Below are 27,999 nucleotides of genomic sequence, written 5' to 3'. Positions count from 1 at the left end.
GAAGTATTTAATCCTGAACAAGAAAGTTAAGACTTTGGTAACTTATGGCGGTAACATGAAATGATTCACTCTCTCCAACTCACTTCTTCATCTGCTGTTAACATTCCCTCTCCAGTGCCTATTCCTCAAAACACCTCTCACATTTTGTCTGAAAGCCTTCATAAAACCAACAAATTCAACCTGTGGAAATTCTGCTGAAGAACACCTGTCTTCCAGCACTACTCTCTGAGAGAGTGAGACCAGCAGGCAGCACAGGGTAGTGGAGCTGTGGGGGAAGACAATTATTTACACAGTTTAATGTGCAATAAAATGAGGGCAAGGCAAAATACAACTATAGGAACATGATCTCTACAAACACACACACACAAACCAACAACAAATAGATGATTAGAGAGCAGCAATATGACTTTCCTTTCATGCAGCATAATCTATGGTAATAATTAATGCTTTTGTGGGACAGTAAGAAGGACAAACAGTACAGAACACAGAGTTTCATAAGAAACTATCTTTTTGCAGTTCAACAATATGTTGCCAGAGTGTCAACTGCCATTCCCTAAAATTTCACAGGTAGGTGATGCAAATACTTTGCACTGTAAAATAAATTATTTTATGAAATAATTATGCTTCAAAGCAGTTTCCTTGAATGATGATATGCTACTAACTTTCGGAGGACTACCTTATTTTACTGCTCCACTTTTGTAACTAGTTTGAGTAAAATGGCTTTGATGAAAACACATAGTTTTAGATGCAGGAACAAAAGTTTGAGTCCTTTGAGTCTCCACAAGGCTCTCAGACATACAGTCTGATTTTTGGGTGGTCCTGTAGGGAGCCAGGGGTTGGAATGGATGATCCTTATGGGTCCCTTCCAATTCAGGAAATTCTGTGATTCCATAATTCAGATTTCTTAAAGCAAATGCTGCTATCTGTACTTTTTAGTTTATTTCACATCAGCCAAATGCGAACTTAATCACACAAATAATGTTCTTCTCTTTTATTAGCTCAGTTGTCATTGTGTAGGAACATTTAAAAAATACCTGTCCGCTCCTCAATTATCTTGCAGAAAGACAGCAATTGCTTTATTGTGAGGACCAAACAAAGAAAAACTAAGCTAAAAAAGTAAGCTCCTCTAATTCTGTGCTCAAAACAATATCTATGCCAATTGTGCCTAAAGCAAATGTAATTATAGATTTTATATAGTTTACATTCCTCATAGTGTTCTGGATGTTATTTTAGCACCATCCCTTTGCTGGAATTAGCCTTCAATACAGATTTGTAAGACCCACAAATCTCAACGCAGTTACACCATAAGCAAAAAAAAATGCATCTATACACAGAATTTAACACTTAGAACTCATTATTACTGACACACTGATTTTCAGAAATTAATATGTATCTTTTCTTATTTGACTTAACTAATCTTTCATCAATATTTTCTTGAGAAAAAATTAAACAATTTCTGCCTATAACATTTTTTTTTTGTCTATTTAAAGGTCCGAGGAGATAAATTAATTATGATTTCTTTTATATCCTGAGCCTTACATGAGTTTAATACTAGTCTTCATCTTATAAACCAGTAAATCCTAATTGTATTTGATAAGTAGAAGTAAAGGAAACCATTACAGCACATAGTTACACAACAGTGTTCTGGGAAAATGTGTATCTTCCAAAAAAATCAGAAATGAAGAAAGACAGTGAGTATCTGACTAGCATCCTGCTAGTGACAAAAACATTTATTTACCCTGATTAAACAGGATGTAGACGAAACAGAGTGAAACAGAATGTATTAGGAAAGAATGCAAAAAATGATTACTAAAATACTTCAAAATACTTGTTTTAAAATAAATTGTATCATATACAGTATATTAATTACGGGCCTTTCTTAGGCATGGGTTAAATATTTATTTTAACAAAACTTCATTATGTATCCTTGTAGAGTAGCTTCACATAATACCATAGTGATCACTGTGTAGTATTGGCACGGATTTTATTAGTCAGCTCTTTAATCAGTCTCCAACACTATATACAAAGCAAGAGAACTACACGAAGTCAAATAAAGTTCAGCAGCAACGCCATACCACACAGGCTGAAGGAGAGGCAGATCAAAGTGTAATGGGAATTATTTCCGTGAAATTACACCATGACAAAGCGAGTAACTGGCAAAGTGTGATGTTGCAAAAAAAATCAGATTTCAGGGTGAAGGGCTACATTCCCAGCTGTTGTCAAAGCAGTTTTTTTTATTTAATGTTGCCCTATTGACTTTTTTTAATGCATTTGTTCTTCAATGCAATTTCTAAACAGAGAAGGCTAGCAGCAAATTGCAATATAAGAGTAGAAAGGACCTCTTAAATAATCTGGATCTTTTCCCTTCAACTACAGGAAGTAATGAATAGATACCAAGACCAGAAATCTCTTCACTCCCATAGCTGCTTCTCTACACGTCCTAAAGCCCCGATCACCATCTAAAATTTCCAGCTCTTTGAACAAGACACTTGAAATATCTGAAACTGCGAGTTACGGCAAGAATTCAGACTGATAGACTTAGAAGGCTATGAAGACAGAAGCTGGTGCTGCTTCTCCAAGCTGAGAAAAGGCAAACTAGGTCATGAAGTTGATAAAGCAAAAGGCTACCAATCGAATGTTAGCAGTTGCTTCTGATACTTAAAAGCAAGATCTGGCAGCATTTTGTTAAAAAATAAACTAAAATTGGCCAAAACGCATTCTCTTAAACGTGTAAATGCATCAATTTCAACCAAAGGTGCTTCAGAAATGTGTGTTTTTGTCAAAATGTCTTTTTGGTTGAACAAGTCAACAGATCAACAGATCTCCCTAAGAAAGAGGCTGCTGTATTTTGATCAGTAATCAGCACTTTGCAATCATTTTTTACATCTGTTCAGTAGTGCAACAATTATGTGATACTCCAGAAATGGTAGTGCATGTCAAAGTATTTCATAACTGACATGATATTAAATGTAACAAAAATATAAAAAATGCAAAATCCAAACTGCAAATTGCAGAACAAAATTCAAAAATCCCAAACCCTAAGCACAAATATACAATAGAGTCGAGTGACTGCAATTTTATATCAAACATCACACTGAGATTTTAGTCTCTTAGCTCTATTGTGGAACGTACCTCACAATATGTTAATGAAATAATAGAGAATTTGTTCTAAATTTAAGGCTCAAAGGCAAATAATCTCATTACAATAAGAACCATATTATAAACTCAATGATGTTTCTGTTGTGGCTTATTACTTGCATGGTGATCTGCCTCTGTTTTTTTCTATTTGACAAGTTTCTTCAGTGTTCACAATTTTACTTGACCTCATTAAAGAGTTCCTGTCTGAAAATTCCCACCAGACACCATGAAAAGCTTAAGCTTTGCATGGCTTGCAAATCTGTCCTTATTTACAAGCATCACATGCCATCAATGCACAGCAGATCAGTGTCCAATTATCCTGAATCTTCTGATTCTACACAAAAGGGGCTTCCTTGCTGGTTCGTGTCACAGCTTCCCTACATGCAGTAGCACACACTACATTCAAAAGCAAGGTCTAGGAAGTGATGAAATCCTTGTGGATCTCAGATTCTGGAAAATCTCTCCTTTGGAGAGAACTGCCACCCGATGTGTTTGATGCAGAGAGAAACTCCACTGTGCCTAAATAGATTTTACAAGTGCATCATGCACTTGCTGCACAAGGATAGTCTTGTCATAAAAGCACATGGTGATAAATGTTCCTTTCTGATACAAGGCAGAATCCCACCCTTGTGCAAGGCCTCAATTTGTCTAGCTCCCTCCTAGCTCAGACATGTCAGCCAGTGCTCTGCACATGGACTGCAGTCAGTGCATCACCTATAGGAAAAATCAACTCTAAGGAACAGTTTGAGTGCTTTTAAATAACATGCACAAGCAAAAGTGCTATTGCCCCAGCAAAAAGAAAATAGCCTAGATAAGAGGAGAACAAGAGTAAACTGTGTGTGCCATTTTTTTTCTGCATGTCTAATGATTACTTGACAGAAAGACTGAAGACAGCTTTTCTTTACTAAGGGTATCTAACAAGCCATGGTTACTAAAACAACTGCTAATTAAATTCTCCTGAGTTTTGGAATCATGGTCAGACATTGTGCAGTGAATGAATAAATCATGAAGAAGTGCAAATTTGCAGAATACAGTCCCAAATTCATAATAATCATATAGATGGGAGAAAAGATAGGGAAAGTATATTCAAACTTTCTTTCTTTCCCGAACTTCAGCACACTAGCCAATAAATATGTAGTGAAGGTGTTATTATATTGGAACTAATTATAAAACAGAGACAATAAAAGAACAAAAAATGTGTTAGTTGAGTCCTGAACCTGGTGTTCCTACTGTAAGCTTAAAGAGAAATTTATAAGGATAAAATGCATGACATTTTTTTCAGAAAATGCCAAAGCACTTAATTCACTTTGGGCAAACATTCTTGTTCTCCCTCAATAGTTTCACACAGAAGAAAGAGTGCTCAGAACTATGGGTGACTAAACACATAATTAAGGCAGGCAGAAACACAGCAAGAAACTGCTGCTACAGCCGGCAAGGAGCAGGGGAAGTTCGGGCCCAAAGGAGTGAGAGGAAACACCGAGCTTCTATTTGGGATACAGCTCTGCTCTCTTGCTTTGTCTCCTGGTCACCAGTGGTAAACAAGGTAATGTCAGAGAAGCAGGGGAACAAGGGAGTCTTACATTTTTCCATATGCAACAAACTGTGCCTTGCGCAGTGACTATAGTAAAGTATCTCTTGTAGCTTCACAGTTTTGTCTGGGCTTTTGCAAACGAGATCTTCAGATGCATTTCCATAGATTTCAGACTTTGGCATCTTTCTTTTTACTGAAAAAAAGTTCAGCTACATACTATCTTTCCAGCATCAATTAAACGTACCAGTTTGTTGCTTTCTTGGTTCTGATATCGTTTCAGCCTATGGAGAATGACACAACTAAAATATTATCTCAGCTTATGATAATATGTATAGCTTGTATGACTTTCCATTGGTCCCTGCCATAGGAGACGTCTTAAGCTTTGTGGTTGCTGAGACTGCAGAAGGAAAAAGTACAATGTGTTTAGATATAAATGGTTTAATATTTTAAAGTTCTTTTTGGAACCAACATTACCAGAAAAAATATTTTACTAATTACTCATTAAGCTGAATGTTGTGGCAACAGTGGATTTCACATAAAATTCTATGCTTGAGGAAATGCAGCAGACATCCTCTGCTAGGATTACGTTACGATACTCATCCAAATACGTTGCCTTTAAGAAGCAAACAATATTTTATCAGAAAAAGATGTACAAAATTTAAGTTCGATTAATTTTAATAACTAGAACTAACTCCTTAGCCCTATTGATTTGTATTAACTTTGCTAACGTTAAAGTAGAAAATATCCTTAGCATATACAGTGTGTAACAGGTATGTTATGGCTACAAGAGTGACTGAGATCAGAATTAAAATGCTGCAAGTAATTGTGAGTCTGAGGAAAGTCATGTATTGGAAGGGAAAGCAAAAGATTAAAAGAGATAAAGCCCTCAGATTACATTGTGTAAAGGAAAAAAAAAAAACCCGAGCATTCACATGAATGGATCTTCAGAACATTTTCATTTTTGTTTTAATAAAGTCTGTATTTACTAGTAAAAAGATTAACATAAGAATGAAATAATTGGAAATCATTTAAATGAAATCTGGAATCATAAAATAAAAATAAGTTGCAGTATTTTTTGTTACTCGTTTAATTGGACATTTTCAAGGTATTCAAACCGCTTACCATTTGCCTTGTTCATTTATAAACTGTTGAACTGCGTATCCAAACTGCTCTCTTGATGGACCAGAAAATATTTTTGCTTTAAGGAGCCCAACATTGTAGGCTTCACAGCAGTTATGAAGAAAACCTGTTAACACAAAGATTATTATTACCACAGAAGCAATTAAAGAAGAATTTAGTTGCTGGTGAAAATGTTTTTTCATCTGTGCCAGCTGCCACAACAGAAGAAAAAAAACATAGCCTTTGACACATGCAATAAAAGCCAGCCTATGGCACCCATCTGCCCTGCCATGTGTACTGCCTATCTAGTGTGCTGCACAGGTGTTATAATATTGTAGGTTAATGACTCATTCACTGTTTTGCTCGGCAAATCTTGCGGCATTACTAATGAGAGCATTTTAGCTGAAGCAAAGCAGGAAATGTGATTCAGAGATTCTTTACATTAAGACATAAGCCTATGGCACACCCAAACACATCAGCTGCCTGCTGAGGTATACCAAAATGAGAGTTCACAGACAGTAATTATTGATACTGTTTGTATTCTAGCGTCTCTCTGCAATTTAATGTTTGAAACACTGGAACAAAATCAGATTACCCACTGCATCAGAGAACCTATGGTTTTGAGTCATTTCATTATCACAGCATGTTTGTTTTCTGTCCAAACAGCCAGAACGGTTGTCCAAACAGGAAAACTAAGAAATACAAACATGGAAGTTATCGTAGCATTAATAAACTATGGAACTTATTATTGAAACCTCACTTTGCTGTGACTATGATATTAATTACTTTGTGTTGGGAAGGGCAGGGGTCCACTCCTCATTCATAAAGGATCTGAGTTCTTTCTGATGAAGGCCTGAAAGTGGATGTTAGGAAGAATGTCTACTTCAGAAGTTGAAGGAATTTTGTTTACTATTAGACACCATATGTTATTAGAAACCACTAACTGCCATGAGTAGATTTTCTCCCCTCCAGGCAGAAGGACTGAGAAAATGGTGGGATCCCAAGAATAAAGTATAGCCCAGCTCAGGGACACCTTAGTGCCCCAGGAAAGCCTCTCAAAATGACAGCAAAGGAAGAAATGGTGACCTCTGTTTGCACTGCTGAGGTTCCCAGGTGAAGTCAGTTCACGGAGTTGCACACTGGTTAAACAACATCCCTCATGTTTTCCCTCCCTTCCTGTCTATCTAGACAGGAAGTGTTTTATCTACCCTACACACAAAATATGTCTCATCACAGTTTTTTAGCACGAGTCATTCTGTACTAAAGTAGAGGTCTTTATAACAATCCCTTACAACAGTGATCCTTCAGGGAGATATGTACTAATCTTCTGCATCTTAAAAATCTGATCTTAAATTGTATTTCTCTAGCTTTGATGTGTGGAGTGCTAATTGTTGGTTTTACACTCTTCCAGGTCCCTAAAACAGCTTCAGTAGAGTTCAGCAACAATTAAATTAGCATACAACAGCCCACACAGCAGCTTAGCTGTAATAGTAACAACAGTAACAACATCATAGTGATAACTTCAAAATCACAACTGCAGGTTTGCAAGCAAAGTTCACTACATGTAAAAAATTTCAATGACTTTCATATCACAGCCATGGAATAGAAAACACAAAGGTTATGCAAAACACTAAATGCAACTCACACTCTTACTACTTTTTGACCACTAAATCAAAACAGGAAATCATACATTAGTTATTTCAAATAACCACTATCTACAGCTGGCCTTTGGAAAAGAAACAACTGCCCTTTGCTAGAAATACAGTTCCATGAGAAACATCACTAGAGAGAAAAAGTATTTTCTCAGTCATGTTATTTGAGACTGGAAAAGAGAATGTGTACAGACACACCACTCTGTGTTTTACAATACTTCTGACAGTAATTACAACCACTTAAAGTTACAGCTCAAATCTAGGCTTAGGGAATTAGAGAAAAGGAGAGAGACAGATATTGACTGTATGTAAACTAAGATTACTTTGGAGGCTTTGCCACTAATTCTTTGGTGATCTAACATATTTGCATTTTATCAAAATATTTTGCTTGTGTCCCATCCTAGGTTTATTTTGGGATCTATTGCTTTTAAGTTATATTACACTTGGTGAGAAATCACAGAATCATAGAATCACAGAATGGTTGAGGTTGGAAGGGACTCTGGAAGTCTTCTGGTCCAAATCGAGTATCATTTAGTAGTGACTCATTCTCAGAGGCTCTACCACAATGCCACTGTATATTTTAACTTCCTGCATGCAAATTCAGGGAAAGAATAACTCCACAAATCAGGTGATATACATGCAAATAAAGCTTGGATTTGAAATGAAGAGCCAAAATGATCCTACAGTGGTAAATGTTCAAAATCTGACCCCAAAGGCATCTAGAGAAATACTTGACTGTGTGGACTCTGGTACACAGTTAATAGCAAATCACATGCCAATTATAAACTAGTTCCTAACATTTAGTATTGCTTTCTAGCCTCACATGTCACTTAAAAGCATGCTGTATGGCTATCCAAGTCCGTATGCTCACCTCTGCATCCTTGCACTGAGTTACCGCTATCATCGGTTGCTATGTGTGCTATTAGGAAGCAGTGCAATGTGCGGCTATGCCTTACTTGGATGGAGTTGGGCACAGAGGACAGGGAGAGCCCTACTTGTCTAACAGAAAGTAAAAGGACTTTATCTTAAAATAAAGATTTTATCTTCTTGATGTCATCTACCAACACTGTGGCCATCCCAGATGGTACTTGCAGCCCTGGAATAAGGTGCCAAAAAATAGACTTCCATTTGTATGACTTGACTGAATACACCTTAATATGGCTGCTGCTGCTGACAAGTTATCACTGGGTAAAAGGGAGTACCATCACACTTTAATGCTCCCGTGCTTCAAAGGTATATGTTATATCTAGCCTGCTAGCTGAATTGTTACTTAGCCAAATATATTCTAAGTGCACTGCCCAACTTAGGTGCAAATGCATTGGAGATCCCTCCTCATGTGTCCGAGACTATGGTTTTATTGAATGCAAGGGTGAGGGCAAAAATTGCCAGAACTTCATAAAACTGCAAACAGATGCCATAACTAACAGCCTGAAGAGAAACTCCCATGTTGATTGAATTTCATACAGGGTATGGTGTTGAATTAGATAGAGTTTGAGAAAATGCTGGCTGGGTTGCATACTGCCTGTTCATCTGTCCCCCTGCCTTCCTGTGGGCACTGCATTTCTCCACATTCCAACAACATCTAAAAAAAAAAGATGAAGTTAAAAAGGAAACAAGAAAACAGGGTGTCTGGAGAGGCAGTGTCATCTGCAACATTCTTGTGTATCAGCTTTGCTTCTTACTACTGCTTACTACATAATGCTTTCAAAATCAAAGCAGAAAAGCGGGCAAATACATCTGACTCACTCCTGACATTATCAAGGGAACCATAGGATAAACGTGTTTCAGGGACAGTCATTTTAAGCTCCACATTTTGATAATTTTTAGCAGATTTTTTATTTTAAATTTATGTCACACACATCAGGTAATGTACATGCAAATAAACCTTGGCTTTGGAGTGAAGAGCCAAAAGGATCCCATGGCTCTGAGGTCCAGAGCCGCTTTTTTTCTCCACTTCATATTGCGCTTACAGTATAAAGACATATTTTATCCATTTTGTACATCCATCTATATACAGTATTCAGAACAAGAAATTCAAGCATTTGTAGAAAAAAAGAAAAAGCTATGTTTGCTGCAAACCTATTTTAAGACTGTTCCAGAATAAGAGGGTCTCTTATGCATTAAAGGGATGTCAATTACTGAAGAATCTGAGTTCAAAGTACTGTATATTCTAGGCTGGAAAGATTCAGTATCTGTTTTTGCCTTCAGGCAATGAACTTTGATAATCTGAGGATCGCAGAATAAAGAAAACTAATCCATTATCTGGATTTTAATAGCTTTTGGTGACAGAATATTATTTTGTGACCTAACAATTGCAATGAGAAATTGGTTGGGCAAGGAAAAGTCCATTTCACAACTTCTGTCTGTAAATGACAACCTAATTACGGTCAAATAAACAGACTGCGTGGAACAAATGAAGCCAGATACAAGCCCGAAGTTTCTGAAGGGGCCTCTGAAGACTTCAATGTGTTTTTTTTTTTCTTCACAGGCTGGATAGGGAACATAGGCGCTTTGGTTCAAAGAGGACTGCTTCATAAGGCAGTGCAGCTCCCAACAACATTTCAGAAAACAACAGTAGTTAGAAAAAAATCCTAAATGGAATAAAGAAGACTGCAAGATATCTAATGAAACTCCAGTACCAATCTGCATTGTATATTTTTTGGGAATTCCCACGTTTCAATGATTATATTTCACTGTATACAACAGGAGATGCAGTACAGGAATGCTGCTGTTTTTATACATCTGCATCTCTTGTTTTCTTGCTTCTAGTAGGATGAAAAATAATACAAGTCCTGACTGAGCACCTTTAAGCCTGAACATGCGGGAATTCTTCTGTAACTATAAAAGGCATGTCTAATAATGGCTATAACGTTTTTGCTATTATTGAAGTACAAGCTGAAGCAAGTTTCTTGAAGCAACGGCTTACATAACATACCCTCCGTTTGCAATTGTTTTGGTTCTGTAAGCAAAATACAGAGATTAAAGTGAGCAAGTATAAAATACTGAGTAATCAATCAGTTAATGTCGTGATTGTAATAGTAGTGGCTGTAACCCCTTCTTTTGATTAAGCAGCAAAACAAAAATAAAGTTTAAATAATAAGATGAGAAAAAGGAAAAAAGAAGAAGCATGACTATGTGTGTCTAATAACTTGATTTGCCAAGTAAGTTTGTAATAGTTCTTCAAAATAAAGTAAGAATCATATTGGTCTGCATTTTGTTTCATAGTGTCATAGTAACCACATAATTTTGTTTGACGTCTAAATACTGAAACTGAACTTTCAGTCATTATTACTACACTGAAAAGGTGATGCTGCTGTTGGAAATGGTGATAATACACAGTAGAATCTCATAATCATACAGTACCATTTTTACTAAGTCTGAGCTCAGATATATATTATATAATAAAGGCATTTACTATTGTTTAGTTTACATTAATCAAGTCTTGCACTCACAGTATAAAGAAAAGAGAAGACTTGCTGGAACTAGATCATTGGATCTGTAAAGATCCACTTCATTCTAATCATTAATATTAACCTTGCCAGCAGTATTAACCTTGCCAGCAGAAAATACTCAAGTGAAGAGAATTTCATCATCTTTTTCCTCAATTACACAGTAATTTGTTCAAAAAAAGAAAACAACAAAAAGCCAAAACACAAAAACCCACAACTGAAAAAGTTTATTGCATAATCCAGCTAAAGGTATGGGTAGTCTTTGTGCATGAACCTCCACTTCATGATCGGTGTCAGGAGAGGAAACAGAGTTGGCCCCTATGCAAAATCCCACTCTGCCCTGTGAACAGCCACAGCTGCAGCTACACTGTGCAGCATCACAGCTTCAGAAAACCTCGCAGCGCAGGGCAGCAGAACCTGGCAAACACATACGCAATATCAACAGCACACCTCTGCCAGGTTTCTCACCAAACTGTAATGATGATGAATGGAAAAAAAAAAAAGCAAACAAAAAACTGGCACAAGGGTTAACTTGATTAACTCTATCTCACATAAGGGATACAAAATACTATTACTGCATTTAGGAAAACATCTACTACACACAGGCAAAAAAAAAAAAAAAAAAAAAAAGATAGTAAGAGTTCAGGAGTGGAAGGACTATGCCTATAGTCATTGAAGAAGATAAAGGTCACAGTATAGCATTATAGTAATAGCATGATAGCATTACACACATTCCTGTATGGTCTTTTAAGTCCATGAACTGCTTTGGAAAATAATATTAAAAAAGTCCCACTGGGTGATTGCTTCCTGAAGCAGTTTCATAGATTGGCAGCCAGTAAGATGTGCATAAGCTACGTTGCCTCAGTTGCTTAGTCTAGCATTTTTTTAAGTGTCTAGTTTTTCCAGAAGACAAGTTTGATAGCCCCTTCACATTGATCTTCTCCGGGAGAATATCTACACAGAAGAAAGTTTTACCAAGATTTTTTTCCCTTTGTTCTCAAAGATTTCTTCCTCCTAAGAATACTCACCAGCAGTGCCCTGAAACCTGCTGGTCCCCAATGGGAGCAGAAAGAAAGGGGTGTGAGGCAGGAGAAAACTCCTGCTTCTTCTGGCCTTACCTTTCCTGGACTGCACATTTTGGTGGATTTTGTAGACTGCAATCTTTCTGTATGTCTCAAGCAATTCTAGGGGCTCTTTCAGGGGTTGATATTCTGGTATTTTGTATTGTGTAAGCTCATGTTGGATCTCTTTACTTGTTAGAAAACTGGTAAAGGCACTTTTGCCTCATCCCAATGCCAGCTGGTTATTGTTTTCATTCCTTTGCAAAGATTAGCTGAATTTGGTTTCCAAAATTAGCAAAGGAGTACAGGCACCCACAGATACTCCTCACATTATAATCACCTCCTGTCCTTGAATACTGAGCAGAAAGCTGGAATGAAGGCAGGAAGAGAAAGTAATAAAGTTATGAAAGAGTGCAGTCAGGAAGTATTTGCTTCATTAAATACATTCAGTGTTATTTTATTACTTTTTATTAAGAGGCATTTTGGTATAAAAACAAAGTTATTCCCTTACTATTCAGAACTTGTGCTATCACAGCAATAATCCAACTGAAATTAATCAACTGTTGTTGCAGAAAGAACCCATAATTTGAACAGCTCTTATAATGCATTATATTTTTTAAGGTTCTACTGACTGTGAATACTCAGAGAACAACATAACCATCATGCAATTACTTGATTCTGTTGAATTGCAGAGCAGATATTCTTCACTGTGCATTCTGGAAGCCGCCAAGTACTTATCTCTGCAATAAGCTACTACAGGGAGCAAATCTGGCCAAAAATGAATCACTTTTTTTTTTTTTTTTTCCCTCGTGATAACAAATCAGCTGTCAGCCTGACCTGCATTACTGGGTTGCTATGTGCATTGTCTGTATGCACAGGTAATGATATCAAATCAAGTTATTGTCACGCGAAACAAGTAATTCTGTAGTGGTTGCACTCATTTGGGCTTTTCTGAATATAAATACGAAACACATTTTTTATATATCTTTATTGTACTCAGACAGTGGAACCCAGTCTGAATACAGCAGAGAAAATACTGGAAAGTTTTACTGATGTTTACCTGTGAAGGTCAGGATAACTGAAAAATAATTTCTCATTAGAGTTTTGCTGCTATTGTTTGTACTCTTTTCTCTGGAGTGCACAAACTGATAAGTATATACTTAAAGCAACACTTAGAAATCTTCAACTCATGCACTGAAACACCACTTTTATCATTACAGTTCATCAGTTTTACTGTAAATTGGGCATATCTCTCATTGAGAAAAACCATCTTAAAAAAAAAAAAAGCAAACCTTAGGATATCAAAAGGAGAAAATAATGCAATTGGCAAGACACTGTACTTTTTGTATTAAAAGCCAATTCTCACTTCAATTACTTTGTTGATATTTCATCATGTTTAAGTCTTAAAAGGTAAAACTTGATTACTTTAGCATTTCTTCAGTTCATTTTTTTTTTTTTTATCTTGAGCCTTAATCTTCCCATTAGCTACAGTATCTCAAACTCTTCAATGATTAATCTAGACAGGTTGGAGTAGAAATAAATTTGAAACCACAACCAAAAGAAAAAAAAAGGTTAAACAATGATTCATTTAGTTGCAAATCCTCCCTCCCATCCCTATTCTTCCCCCTCCTTTTCCTCCCTCTGAAAAGTTTCCTTGGCTTTATCATCCAACTGTGTCGTCCCGGAAGTAGGTCAGCTCTGAGCCTGAAAGCTTCTGAGTGTGTGAAAGTATGATTCACTGCCTTCGAATCACAACTGTTTATGAGAAAATGCACCAAAGGGTTACCAGTAACCTGCTATGAACGCAGACAGGATATAATTCAAGTTGTGAATGAAAGGCAGAAGGGCCTGGGATAATGCTGCTATCTGCTGTCTCTTTAACTGCCTTGGCACTACTACAGAGTAAGTAGCACGAGATCTACCTAAATCTACCCACAACTGCATTAATTAGTGTTGGAAAGTCTGTCTTGATAGTTTCCTGTTTCTTGCCTACACAATGCTCTTCTCCATTCCCAGAATAGATCAACATACTGCTCCTCATCTGAAGCTAGGAAACCTCAACAACCTCCTGTACACAGAAGGACTGATTCCAAAGTCATGTTCAGTAGAAGCTCCTGCTGTACTGACAACTTCCTATGTGCTTCTAATAAAGACAGCAAGTACTTGGACACAGAATTATTATCCTGCCATACTTCCATCCTTCAATTCAGTAGGAATAACTTTCTTCTACAGAGAACTCACAGGAATTGCATCTTTTCAAAATGACTTGCAGGTTTTTTTTTTGTCTTCCTCCTTGATCTTGGTACAACAGACGGGATTACATTGTCACAATTTGTTCTTAGTAATGCCGCAAAGAGATTGAAAGGATACATGGCTAACAAGTTGTACGCACATATATGCCATATACACTCTTAATGCCACTTGCTTCAAAAGCACCAACGATGAAAAAATACTTCATGTGCTTCTCTATGATAAAAAAATGACTTTTCACTCCAGCATATGCTCTGCCCTCACACTCATATTATCAGCTTTGTTCAAGCCATCAATATTTCCTATTTTCAAATACAGTCAGAGCAGCATGAGCTGCTTAAGGACTGTAAGACAGGAAATGCGTGTCATTACACAGAAACCAAAACTGTTATCTCTGTGCCCTAGTCACTCTTCTCAGCTGCCATATAGGTGTACTAATGCACTGAAGAACATGCATATTTGTACACAGACACCAAGAAGACCAAAAGATCTGTATTCTCCTGGGCACAACAGGCCCTAGGCTACACGAAAATTTCAGTGTGCGATATAATGTAAGAATACTACATAACTTTATGCTATATCACTGTTAATTTGCACTTGAAAATGATGAATTACAAAAAGCGTGAGGAACTTGCCACACAATTCCAGCATCGCAGCCTTCACTGTGAGGACTGCAGTGGCTTGAGAGCAGTTCTGTTGGCACTGTCTCCAGAGCACCACATTAGGACCCTGTTCCTCCATCGCAGCTTCTCAAGAGCTAGTCAGGATCTCAACTTTCTTGGCTACACACAAGAACTGAATCAGCTATTTGGTACGCTAGCTTCCTGCAACAAGAAAAACCCCAAAGCACCACAGGATATATAATACAATAGTTGGAAGAGCTATAATTATCAGATCTTTTGTTTTCCTATAGTAGGCATAATGACTATTTGTCTTCACTGAACTCTGCATTCAGCAGACTGAATGGTAGGTGGTCTCAGCCATGGACCTGAAATTCACCATAATGCACACTGAAGCCATCAGTTTTGGCACCGGGCAGAATGTGGTCTTATTAATGTCAGGAAAACAGCTCAAGAATCCGAGACTTCAGCAGCTGCCCAGCCCAGACTGAACTAAAAATTATCTGCCACCTAGGCTTTGTAGTACAAAGTCACATACAATTCCAGAATATGATACAGATGTAGAAACACTCCTTACAGCTAGGTTCTCAACCTGAGATCCAATCTGCTGTCATGGCCAGATGGCAGATTCCCAGATGAATAATTTCTGCCCTAAATAATTTAATTATTAAGCTAAGCTAAGTAATTTATTTTAATGCACTACCTATTTACCAGAGGTAAATTGCATGAGCAGTCCAAAAGGGCCAGCCCAGAACTCCTCACAGCTCAGTGCTCCAGCCATTAGGCCACAGGCAAGATGTGCCTTTGCTTGTCTGCCTGCAAACACAAATATGCAACCTGGGATGAAAACAAACCAGGTTTCAAAAGCAGAGGTTGAGAGTGTTTCTCTAACTGCTAAAGATGCTTCTAGAAAAGTGAGAGAGGAGGGTCCATATTCTACTAAGTCTCAAGGGAGAGCTAAGTGAGAGTTAAGTAAGAGCCAAGTATTATCATCATTTATCAGGTACCTATACCTTCTTGAGAAAGAGCTCATCACCTAAACCCCTGCTCCAAAGAATTTTTCCCCTGCTTGTAACTCAAGGGAAGGAGACACCTAATGCAGGTTTCTGAGAAGAATGGAGTCCAACCACTTCTCCTCAGGCCACTGCTGTACTTGGAGGAATCTGCCTACTTTGCATGCAAATATTTTCTTTGCAGTTAGAAGTGCCTAAAAGTCTCCATTAACTCTGCCACTCTGACCCATAGCAGCTGGGGTAGGGTGGGTGGACTTTGGGTGCTGTGAGGTAGTAGCATGCACTGTCCTAGCGTTCAGCTCATTCACCGGAGTTTGGCATACCTAGATGGCTGTGGGCAGGTGGGTATGCTATCTCTGATTAGAGTTCAGGAAGTTCTTTATTTGTACAGTGCAGACATGCTACATTATGGGGACAGAGAGTGGGATCCATGCACATTTAAGAAGAGTTTTCTGGAGATAATACTCACTTCCACTAAAGCAGAATGGTTGCTTTTTGTTGTCAGAGAAGGAAAGTCTACTGTAGTTGTAATCAACTTTGGCAAAAGCGAAATCCAGAGACTCACAGAGTATTTTCCACAGTGTATTTGTTCAATATGATGAAGTGGCTCTGGGCAGTTTGGAAGAGAAACCAAAACAAACCAAAATAACAAGAAAGGGATTGAATAGACGTGGTGAAATAGAAGAGGATTTGGCTAGAGTCAGGCAAATCACTATAATTAGCAGAATTACTAACGAAATGCTATTCAAGCAGTGCTACTGATTTTTTTTCCTGTTTATTGTTTTCCCCATCTTAATAAGGGAGTTATTTCATTGTCAAGTCATCTCTACAGTTCTAAGTTTAACTTCTACTTTGTATTCAGGCATATCTAAAAGTGAATGCTATTTGTTCACATAGTTAAATGAAGTGTCAGGCTGGTTAATTTTTTTCCACTTACAAAAGGTCAACTATATTCCATCTAAATCTATTTATTATCTATAGATACTATAGATCAAATCAGTTCCATGTGCAATGGAAGTAGTATACATAGTGATAATTCAAATTTATACCAGAGATTAAAAGGACGCATGGTGCTATAGTTTACTGCTTGTAACAGAAACTTTTTAAAATAAGGCATTTTATAAAAAGGGAACTGTAATTAGAGAAATTACACATTCTCTAATTACTATAATTACTATCACTGAGAAGCTAGAGGTGACTGCTGCATATGTGAAAAAGGCAGAGACCTCATTAGCAACTCCACCTGGCTTAACTGTGGACAATATGGAACACAGTAGAACACTCCAAAAAGCAGTACCTATTCCTGAGGTAAGTTCACATAAGCCAAGCTCAGGTTGGTTATTCCTCAATCAAATAAGAAATCATCTTGCAGTTGGCTGAGATCATTCTTAACAAGCTAATCCAGAGAGTCAGATACCCAGGCATCTGCGGTCTTACCTCTACTGATTCCATGCAGTTTTGTGTTACAGCCTTAACTTACTCGTAGCATCAACTGTTGCCAGATTTCTTGTAGAAGGGTCACATACATGAGATAGATTGATAAAAAGTAAAAATTTAATTCAACCCTTCTCCAGCACCAGACTCATCATTAAACTCCACTATTTCTGTAAGTACATCTACTCATTTACGAATGGTCCCTTCACTGTGCAAACATGCTCCCTCCCAGATGTTTGTTGTGAACAGTAATTTTCCTCTGTTCCTCAGAAACAAACAACCATGTTAGACAAGGAGATTTATGTTATTTATAAAAATATCCTGAACAAAGTAAAGGAAGAATGATAAACTTGGGTGCAGGATTAAAAGGGCAAAATAAATCAGGAATAAGGCAGGAGATTTCTACCAGGGCTGTGCATAACTTGCAAGTCCTTCATCCTTGTCTGTCAGCGATTTGAAAGGGACAAAAGAATCTGTGACATTTATCATGTGTGACATTCAGCCATGCAGATGCCATTCAGTTATACACAGGATGTCTTTGCTCATATAGTATTCAAAGAGTGGCTGTTTACCTTACTTCTTTACCTGAGCGGTTCCTCTTTTAGGTCCTGAGTAGCATGCAAGTCTTATAGATTTTTGAATAATATGCATCTCCAGGAGAAACTAAAACTAACTTAGTCCCTAAATGGCATTTCAGTATCCTCAAGGGATTAATTCAAAGAAAAATTGCTGGCACTCAGAATATTGAAATTATTTGCTAAATGGGAAATACCATCCTGATGTGGAATTGATGCAAATGCTCAAACAGCTTATATCGACTCCTCTAGATGCTTTTAGTATCCTCCACCTCCAAAAAATGAGTGCAGCCTGAGCAGGAAGCACATTATCTTGTATTGCTTTATAGGCTTACACACACACTCATTTAATATCGACAGAAGGTATCATACATCCAGTGTATTCACACCCATTTATTTTTATTGCCCTTTTATCAGTGTCACAAAAAAGGAGTGTGTTCATACAACTATTTAGCACAAACACACGTCAGTCTTCTATTTAAAGTTTTTTTTTTTTTAAACTTAAACTTGCTCTGCTATCCTTTTTAACAGAAATGAAAACTTAGGCCGAGGCTGTTCTCTGATGTCCTTGACTAATCTGAACAGGAACAGTACAACAAGTTCATTTAAACATATGCAAAAAGACAAGTGTATTCATTCCCTCCCTCTCATTTTACAGGGTCTGAAATCCCAAGCTCTGCTTCACAGAGCCAGGGTTCACTTTGTGAAGAAGAAGTCCTAAACATGAACATTGCTAATGGAAATGTCCTAAAACAAGCAGATAACATGTGTTGGTATGCAAGTGCATGGCTACGCCGAGGAGAAGCCAGCCTGTGTCCTGTCTGCATTTCAGCATGGTAACCATGGAAATGGGAACCAGTCTGCACAGAGCCTAACAAAGGAAACCTTGAAATGAAAATAGCAACAGTGGTGAGAGACCAGCCAAGATTTCTGAGGGGGAAAATGACTTCTCTGAAGATGGATAAACTCCCTTTTACCTGCACTAACCCTAAGAGAAAAAAATTTATTTCCACTTAGCTGTTTGGACATTAATCCACTATATTGGTAGTTCCAGTTATTAGCACTCATGAAAATACATTACACAAAATACATGAAAAAACTACTTTTGTTTATTCAAAATTAACAGCAGTGAAGAAAGACCACAATGAATAACATCTGTGTAGTAACTAAGAAGCACAATGAAACAAAGAATTGCCAATCCTTTTACTTATTCCTTTGATCTCTTAAATGAAAATTATGTGCAACCAAATTAAAATAAATAAATTTAAAAAATAAAGTACAATTCAAAAATTGCTCCAGAGTCAGAGAGCACATAGCTATAACTTGTTGGTAAGATTTCATGTTTACTTTGCATGAATTATGCACAAATAAACATTAGCTGTTAATGTGTTTAGGGGTGTGAATGTAATACCCCGTATGCCGTCTAAGATAAACATCATTTGTACAAAATACAAGTCCTGTAACACAGCATGAATGAAAGGCAAAGTTCCAAGAATAATATATAATAACGCTCCTGCTACCTGACAAGCTCTCTGAAAGTAGTTCCAGAAATGAGAGATCTTAAGTCTCATAGGAAAGAAAAGGAAAGAAAAGAAAAGAAGAGAAGAGAAGAGAAGAGAAGAGAAGAGAAGAGAAGAGAAGAGAAGAGAAGAGAAGAGAAGAGAAGAGAAGAGAAGAGAAGAGAAGAGAAGAGAAGAGAAGAGAAGAGAAGAGAAGAGAAGAGAAGAGAAAAGAAGAGAAAAGAAGAGAAAAGAAGAGAAAAGAAAAAGAGATTGAGGTCAAAAGTACCACCACTTTTGGATATCTAATGATTCAGCTAAAAACTTATTTTTTCAGAGGGCACTGCACATTCAAAATACAATTTCCATTGACTTCATTCACAGCTGTGAATACACAGCAGCCTTGCATGTTGAGATGCACTTTTACAACCAGCTCAAGCCAGTGGAAGTGTTGGCTACCCGTGAAATAAACTCTTCCAGCTTCCCTCCCACCTCTGGCCACAAGTTCTGACTGTCCCTTGTGCCAGCGCTGACACTTAAATATTAACTGCTCAAGTGAACAGGATCAGGTTAGCTGATCTCCAAAACTAACCTGCCCCCCCCAAAAAAGGAAAATATTACTGTTCCCCAGAACAAGCCCCAGTGGCACCACAGGATACTGATGGGAACACACAGTCAGGAGTGGATGAAATGTCCTTGCAGCAGCAGCCCACATTCAGGTCAGCTTAACCAGATTGTGAAAATGCAGCTACAGTTTTGAGAACCCCTGGCTGAGCAAAGAGAAAGAGAGGAACACAAAGGCTCCAACCACGTGTCAAAGATTTAATTTAAATGACTCGCCTGAAATTGCACTGGGCATTTGTGACAAAAAAGAAAGAAAGAAAAAAAAAAAAGCAATGAAAGCCCTATTCTGCAAAGAACATAAAGTATCATCACTCTACATCCTACCCTTCTTCACCGTTGCTAGGACATCTTCCAATTTCATCAGTAAGGGAGGTAGAACTCCCAACCCCTTTTCTGATCACACTACATCCACCCGTCCACAGACAGCCACTGCAAAGCTGCAGACCTGAGTCCAAAACATTGTATGATACACAGGTTACAAAGGAGAAAAATCCAGAATCACAGAACAGCTTTGTTTGGGAGGTATCTTAGGGATCATCTGGTTTCAACCCCTGCCATGGAGTTGGATCAGGCTGCTGAGGGCCCCATCTGACCAGGCCTTGAAGGCTGCTAACTTAGGCACTTCCTAACTTTTTCACATTTGACCCAGTTGTTGCTTTATCACAGTTCATGCTCCCCGGGACATAAACATAACTAATCAGAAGAAAAAGATTTATGTTAGTAGTGTCTTCCCCTGTATCATTGCACAGCTCTTCAGCCCATTGCCAACAACGCTGAAGGACACTGTTGCTTCCTGGGACGATGTGATGCTTTGCGTCAGCAAGGGTGAGATATGTACTGAACAAAAAAAAAGAAGAATTACACTTGGAAATTCTGGAGTCCATATGAAGTTTAAGAGAAAATCGCCCTTTCTTAGTTTTGCATAACACTGATTCCTCCTCTAGTCTGGCTAGATCTAACAAGTTGAGGGGTTGGTGTCCTGAAGTGGTACACCTGTGGCCTGAAAAACATCACCCTTATTTAGCTGGAATTTTTCAGTTCAGAGCAGAATGGTGTGAAGGATACGTGCTTGATAGAGTGGGGATTTTAAGAAATAGCACAAGCATACAAGGGAGACAGATTTGCAGAGGTTGACATAGACCTCATACAGAAATCTTCAGCCCACTGCCACTGCAATAGCAAATGCAGTCTGTCTGAGCTCCATACCAAGGAGAGAGAGGATTTATGTTAAAATCAAGCTGATAAAAATAAATTTCTTTCCAGAGGAATGAAATTTTCCAAAGGTTTTTTACTTGGCCAAATTTGGGTAGATTTTCAAGACGATGCAAATAACATCTTCCTGCCAAATTTCAAATATCTCCTCTGAAGCATGAGGGCACAGGAGCTTTCCAAAGCAAATGTTACCAGAATTGAGCCCAGGAAAGGTGCTGTATTTTCCACTGGCTTCACTCTCAGGAAGAGCTGGGGTATTTTGGCTCTGACTTTTTTTTTTTTTTTTTTTTTTTTTTTTTTTTTTTTTTTTAAAGAACAGGCTAAGAAAGAATCAGGATGTCAAAAATGCAGATTTAAAGAATGAAATTAACCTCTAATTTAAGGAATCCAAAGATCGAAAGATTTGAAGAATTACAAGTATCTGAGAGCTGCTCAAAACAATCAATGTGTTGCAACAGAAAGCATCATGCTTTGTTGTACAGGTTGCACTATTAAGTCTTCCAGTTACTGTTATCCCCATAACATAGTCTACTTCTGTCGTATATACCTTTTTAGCCAATGGGTAACAAGATTTCTACGCTAGCAAGGTTGTAATATCAAAATTTTAGTTCTATCATATTTTTCTTTCTTTAGCACTTGTGAAGTTTGAATGACTTTCCAAACATAAAAATACACAACAAAAGTAAATAATGCACATCTTTACTAACTGTTGCATTACTTTTAGTTGAGTCTGGATATACAACAAAGCCCTTATGGGGTCTACTTGATATAGCTGATAATTTGGAAATGAATATACTTATATAAATTTGAATTTATTTTGTACCTGGGATATTTTCTTGCTGGACTGCCTAATTCAGCTATCATAGCCCATTTACACTCAATAAGCCTTTGAAGGTTAAAGAGCTCATCAGAATTCAATCACCGCAGCGGGACTCTAAATCGCTTAGAGAAAACTCTCCCTTCCTTCTTGTTCTACAAGATCAAAAAAGGCTTTCAAGTATTAACTCAGCAATTACAACTACTAACATCAAATGTCAAGACATATTTGAAATCAAAAGCATGTCTGCTTTCAGCTGTACAAATGAAGACAAATCATGGATAGTGCCTGAACAAAGCAGGCCTATCCCACTACTGTCAGTCTCATTGCTGGGGGAATCCTGCTCTCATAACTAGTCCTTATCTTCTGGTTTCTGCACTGCTTATCAAATCCCCTCAAGTCTTAGGACTTTTACCTTGGGACTTGTAACACTCCCGGTGTGCAGTGACCATAAACAGTAGCATAAGAGATGGATTACACAAAAGTGCAGATTAGGTGTTTTGCCATACGATGTTTTTAAGAATTTTCATTTCTTAAAAAACCATCAGGCTGTTTGTACACCATATATCTCATCACAGGTTAATATTTTTGCATTCTACTTCATACCCTGCAGCCGCACATTCCACTGTGGTGTTTGCTACAGCTACTGAAAGAACAAGTCGGAACAGCTCACAGGTAAAAACTCATTCTTATGCCTCTTCTTCAGTGACTTTACTAATTAAGGGTTTGAGTGAGCATACAGTAATATTACCACTTTGAACGTTCTTGGGAATTTGCTTATGGCAAGTGAATATGATGGCACACATTTCCCAGGAAAATGTATGTAATGGTAATTAAGTAAGCCAAGAGAAGGAGGAGATGGTTCAAGTTTCCCTGTCCTTTTCCAAGCAGAGACATCTGCTGAGCAGGGTGGGATAGGACCTAAAGGATTCTTGAAAACAGGAGCAGCATTCCCAGCAAAGAGCATCACCTACCCTTTTCAGACGGCACAGTTCCCACAGAACTGCAAACGCACAACAAACGGCATCCACACCCCCGGCCTCCAGAACTACTACGACCACCACCACCATTTTACTGAATTCCCAGCGCGGTGCCAGCCCAGGGCTCGAACCTGCCGCAGGAACACACGCTCTCCACTCGCGCCGGCCCAGACCCCCGCCCCGAGCCTCTCTCTGCCCCGTCCCCGGCGCCGCCGCGAGAGGCTCAGCGGTACCGCCCCGCTCCGCCCGGCGCGGAGCCTTACCCAGCGCCAGCAGCAGCGCCGCACTCGCAGAGGCCATGGCGCGGAGCGGTGCGGAGAGGTGCGGTGCAGGGAGCGCGGTGTGTGCCGCTCCACAGCCGGCCGCGCAGCACTGGGCGCCACCTGCTCCTCGCCGCCACGAAATACCGCTCCTCCTCCTCTTCCTCCTCCTCCTGCCCGCCCACAGCGTCCCGCGGGGTCCCCGCAGCGAGCCGGGAGCTCCGGCCCTCCCCCGTTTCTCACTCGGGAGGGGCAGTTGTGTGAAAGCCCGCCGGTGCGTGCCCGCTGCCAACAGGACCTGCCGACGTCCGGCTTCAGAACCCCGAGTTCCGGAGTCAGCTGAAACTGCTGAAAACCGTGGTTGAATTCTGTGTTTCTCTAGCAGCGCGGAGTGGCTGTCTTCCTCGAGTATAATGATATTTTCTTCTCTATTTCCTTAAACCCGCATCTTCTCCTGTAAGTGAAATTCCTGCAGACCATGCCCTCAGCTGTGAGTAGTGCAAGAGGATGTGGGAGCCTTGCCACACCACGGACCCAGAGCTGGCCGTGTCAGCAACAATATATTGCTCATGCAAAATATTGCGCTAGGTGTCCGGCCAACATCCAGGGGCACCGTGAATGAAAACCACAAACGATATGACAGTAAGGGGTTCTACTTGCAAGGAAACTAGAAAGCAGTGCAAAGTGTGGGATTACCTCTGTTCTGTGTAGTTTTCAGGCTACGTAGCCGTATTAGCACTGTTTGAACCCTACATATTCATGGTATTTGATATACTTTCTTTTTCTCCCTCCCATCACTCTGGTGTATACTGAGACCTACTGAATACTGGATGATATTCTATTTTGCAACAATGATTTTTGTGAACAGATTGGACCTTCCTGGCGTGAACGTAGTAGAGTGAAAAAGGCAGTTTGTCTGGGAACTTGAAATAGAAATGCTTCCTTCCTCCCCCTGCTCATCATCTGTGTCATGTCCTTGTGGTGTTACACAGACCTCAGCTTCTATTTCATGAGCACTGTAAGAGTACATGTGTTCGCTCACTATCCTTACAAACACTATTCCTTACAAACACTTTGAATGTGAATTTTAAGTTAAAGCAGAGGCTGTTGACAAGTGGGATTGTCCAGCAGGTGTTGACTGGTTCGGACAGTGGCTCTTTGGAATCTGTCAGGACATTCAGATCCTCAGTGGAAGCACAGCAGAGACCCAGCACTAAACAGTTCACACTGATCCCTTCCACATATTTACTCTTCCATGAAATCATGCTGCTCAGCCTAACCCATGGGCTTGCACAGGGACTGACCTCACAGGACATCCTTACTTCTGACCATTCCCTCTGAGTCAGTCATTTACCAAGAATGACTCACGATGCAGTCCCTTCTTGGTGTCTTAGACCTGCAGAATGTGATTCAAGGGGTAGCTACCTACAGCAGGAATATCTGCTCCAGTAGCAGGTGTTGGAACAGCTCAAGGCTTTCTCTCCCTGTGCTGTGAGTGTAAGTATGCTTGCAGCTCTGGGGTAAAGAGGGAAATCTATACTTTCACGAAGCAGAAAATAGAACCACCAACTAATAGATGCTGATGGAAGGACAATCATAAACAAAATCCACAGCACAGGGAAAAAGAAATATTTCTTAATAAACACATACACCTGAAATCACCCTCTATCCCACCTACAAATAACCTTTGAAGACCAACATGTCAGTTTCCAAAGAAACAGTGCCTTTGATTGAGTTACATCATCCTTATTATGAACACACCCTCAGGATACGAAACTTTCTTCCTCATCCAGACACAATGTTGAAAAATAGTTTCACACACACTAGGGCTGTTCCCAGACTCACATTTGTCTGTATCTGCAAATCATAGGTCAAAGGCGTATCATACCATGTGAATTATTGCATCCTTTAACCTTTAGATGAATACTTATGCTTCAAATAGATTAAAAAGCATTTGTTAGTTACCCCGCTATATAATCCTGAACTACCCACTGTGTGTTACAGAAAGCCAAGCTTTCTGTGCTGTGCAGTATTTCGCCTTTCTGACTTTTTTCCCATCTATTTTATATGTATTATACATGCACCTTATGAAATTAAGAAAGAATGAAGGAAAGAATGAAGCAATTATTCCTTAATATATTTTGTCTAGAATAACAAAAAACTAATCCACAGAACAGAACAGCTTGGTTTGTGCTTGTATTTTTGTTTTGTTTTGCTTTGTTTCTGTATGTAAAGGGGGGACTGATAAGCAGCCTGTCCTCTCCATGACGTGGCTGTTTACTGATGTGCTTTGTAGCACCCTGTTTTGTCTGCTCGTCACAGGAACACTTGCCAAAAATGCTCTATCTGCCTGAGCGTGTTTGTGGAGTTTCAGGCTTGGTTGTGCATAAATATGGATTTGTTGCACATGGGAAGAATCTATTTCATTTGGAAATGCCAAGTGAGCCTTAGCCTTCTCTATTCTATTCTATTCTATTCTATTCTATTCTATTCTATTCTATTCTATTCTATTCTATTCTATTCTATTCTATTCTATTCTATTCTATTCTATTCTATTCTATTCTATTCTATTCTATTCTATTTGTTTATTTGTGGTAAGGGAAGCAAGTATCTTGGCCAGTTCCACTACAAAAAAAGATCACTGTAATTTTTGTTTTTCAAGAGGAATGAAGAATTAAAGAGGAAATAAACTATGCAAATATTTGATTTTAAAAGTTATCTGTTGACTGCATAATAGTAAGTTTTACTGTGGGATTTTACAAGCAATATATAGTAATTCTAATGTGATGACATAAAAGAAACTGAATGCCAACCTTCTCAGACAAACATTTGGGTATTTCCATTCCTTGTCATCTGTGAGGGGTGCCCACAGACTCAGAGTTTCTGTGCAGTGCACAACGTTGGAGTTTTTTTGATAGTGTAATTTTGGGAGGGGCTCTCACCAAGGTGATGTAATTTGCAGCAGTGAGGCCAAGGTGTATGGCTCCAGGTTACTCCTTTGATGTTTCTGAAGATGTCAGAGGAAAGGGCCACCAAGCAGTTATTATTTTTGGCAGACACATGCTTGTAGCAAAGGCTTAAAAATATAAAATCAAAACAAAAAAGGAAATATTAAAAATAACTGTCAGGATATAGTTTAGACCTTAACAATAATTCAGTTTTTGTGATAAGTTGGAAAAGGTAGATTACCGCCCTCCCGAGACGCTAGGAATTACTTAAGCAATCAGTAGAGCATAAACCAGCACTTCACCATACTCCTGACCAAAACACACAGTTTTAATGCTATGAAATTTTTCTTCATTGATTTCAAAGTGCCACAGTAGAGCTAGAAGACAAAGGCTAATTAAGTAAGTTAGGTGTCCTAGTTTCAGTGGCGACAGAGTTGTTTTTTCCCTCATAGCGTCTTGTATGATGCTGTATTTTGGCCCTGGGAGAAAAGCAATGTAGATACCACATTGATGTTTTAGTTGTTTCTGAGTGGTGCTGCACAGAACATTTCTGTGCAGAAATGCACAAGGACATTTCAACCTCTTTCACTGTCCTGCCAGCAAGAGGCTAGGGGGCACAAAGAGCTAGGAGGGGACAGAACCAGGACAGATGATCTAAACTGGCCAAAAGGATATTCCAAACCGTAAGATATCACGTGAAATAACTTGAAAAGAGAAAGGAGTTGGGCAGGGAGGCATTCACTGCATGGGGCTGGCAGGGCATCAGTTGGTGGGTGGTGAGCCATTGCTTGTTTCATAAATATATATTATACTATTATCATTACCATTATTATTTTTCTTTTCTCTTCCTCTTCTGTCTTAGTAATAGATTTTATCTCAACTCACAGGTTCTGCTTTGTTTCCTGTTTTTTTCTTGTGGTTTTTTCTTTCTTTCTTTCTTTCTTATCCTCTCCCCATCCCAACGGCGGGAGTGAGCAAATGAGTGTGTGGTGCTGAGCTGCTGCTGGGTTGAACCACAACAAAGACGTTTACCTCCAGAAAAGGGATGTCTTAAAAGGAAATGGTACATGTGTAATATTAGAAAGGACATGAATGAGAGTGATAGGGTCAGTCGAACGCTGTCTTCTACAATTGGTGAATTAGAGCAGTCTGGTGAAGTTACCACACATCAAGATGAACACAGGCGAAACTGGGTGGATTTTCTGTATGTGTGCAATCAGGCACAGAGCTCAGTGCCACAGATTACTAGCAGTTTAAAGCTAACCTGAGTTCCCAGTCGTGTCTGGGGAAGAAAAATATGCCAAAGAGTACTAACCATATTGAAATCTTCCCAGCCTTTGAAGACCTTGCACTGCAAAAAACATGGAGCCAAAAGTTACTGTGAGAAGATAGTCTTGTCTTGGTTTTAGGTTTTTTTTTTTTTTTTTTTTTTTCCCATAGGTATCTACTTTTAACATCAAAGAACATGACTTGACACCACATAGATGTTTATTATGAACTGATATTAGTTCTTTCATGTGTTTTTGCTATAACTTTTGGTTAAATTGATCTACCAAACAGGATTGATTATTTTTAGTGTTTAGCTCATTTTATGATTTCATTTTATGCTACCTATGAGACTATTGTAGCTGTTTTGACTTTAATATTTCTGTATTTAATATTTTTGTACTCTTAATATTTCTTTATTAATGATGTAGGCATTTCAGGAGGGTATATTGTCTATCCCTTTTGGAAATCTGTACAGAAAGGGTAAGATTAGTCACAGATGAAAGTACCTTATGGTCTCAATCAACTTTGAAATCTTCATCATGTAAAGA

General features: G+C 38.7%; 1 protein-coding gene and 1 long non-coding RNA gene across 3 annotated transcripts in view; one reads left to right on the top strand and one right to left on the bottom strand.

The window, feature by feature from the left end:
* Window positions 1–23,393, bottom strand: part of ITGA2 (integrin subunit alpha 2) — a 64,934-nt gene extending 41,541 nt beyond the window's left edge. The window contains exons 1-2 of the mRNA XM_003642982.6: window positions 23,238–23,393; window positions 5,792–5,915 (exon numbers count right to left, since the gene is read on the bottom strand). Coding sequence (XP_003643030.3) covers window positions 5,792–5,915; window positions 23,238–23,274 — 161 coding nt within the window. The 5' untranslated portion in view covers window positions 23,275–23,393. The remainder of the gene's footprint in view (window positions 1–5,791; window positions 5,916–23,237) is intronic.
* On the top strand, window positions 454–19,163 carry LOC107051939. 2 transcript variants are annotated; one of them, XR_003072252.3, is made up of 3 exons: window positions 454–567; window positions 2,377–4,681; window positions 18,501–19,163. It is a non-coding gene; the product is annotated as an uncharacterized LOC107051939 (long non-coding RNA). The 2 variants fall into 2 exon arrangements; XR_001463928.4 differs by lacking the exon at window positions 18,501–19,163 and adding an exon at window positions 9,929–10,648.
* Window positions 23,394–27,999: the final 4,606 nt, after the last annotated feature.

The sequence above is a fragment of the Gallus gallus genome, chromosome Z (genome assembly GCF_016699485.2).
Source record: "Gallus gallus isolate bGalGal1 chromosome Z, bGalGal1.mat.broiler.GRCg7b, whole genome shotgun sequence".
NCBI lineage: Eukaryota > Metazoa > Chordata > Aves > Galliformes > Phasianidae > Gallus > Gallus gallus.
The sequence above is the reverse complement of the archived record's forward strand: the minus strand, read 5'-3'. Positions and strand labels throughout refer to the sequence as shown.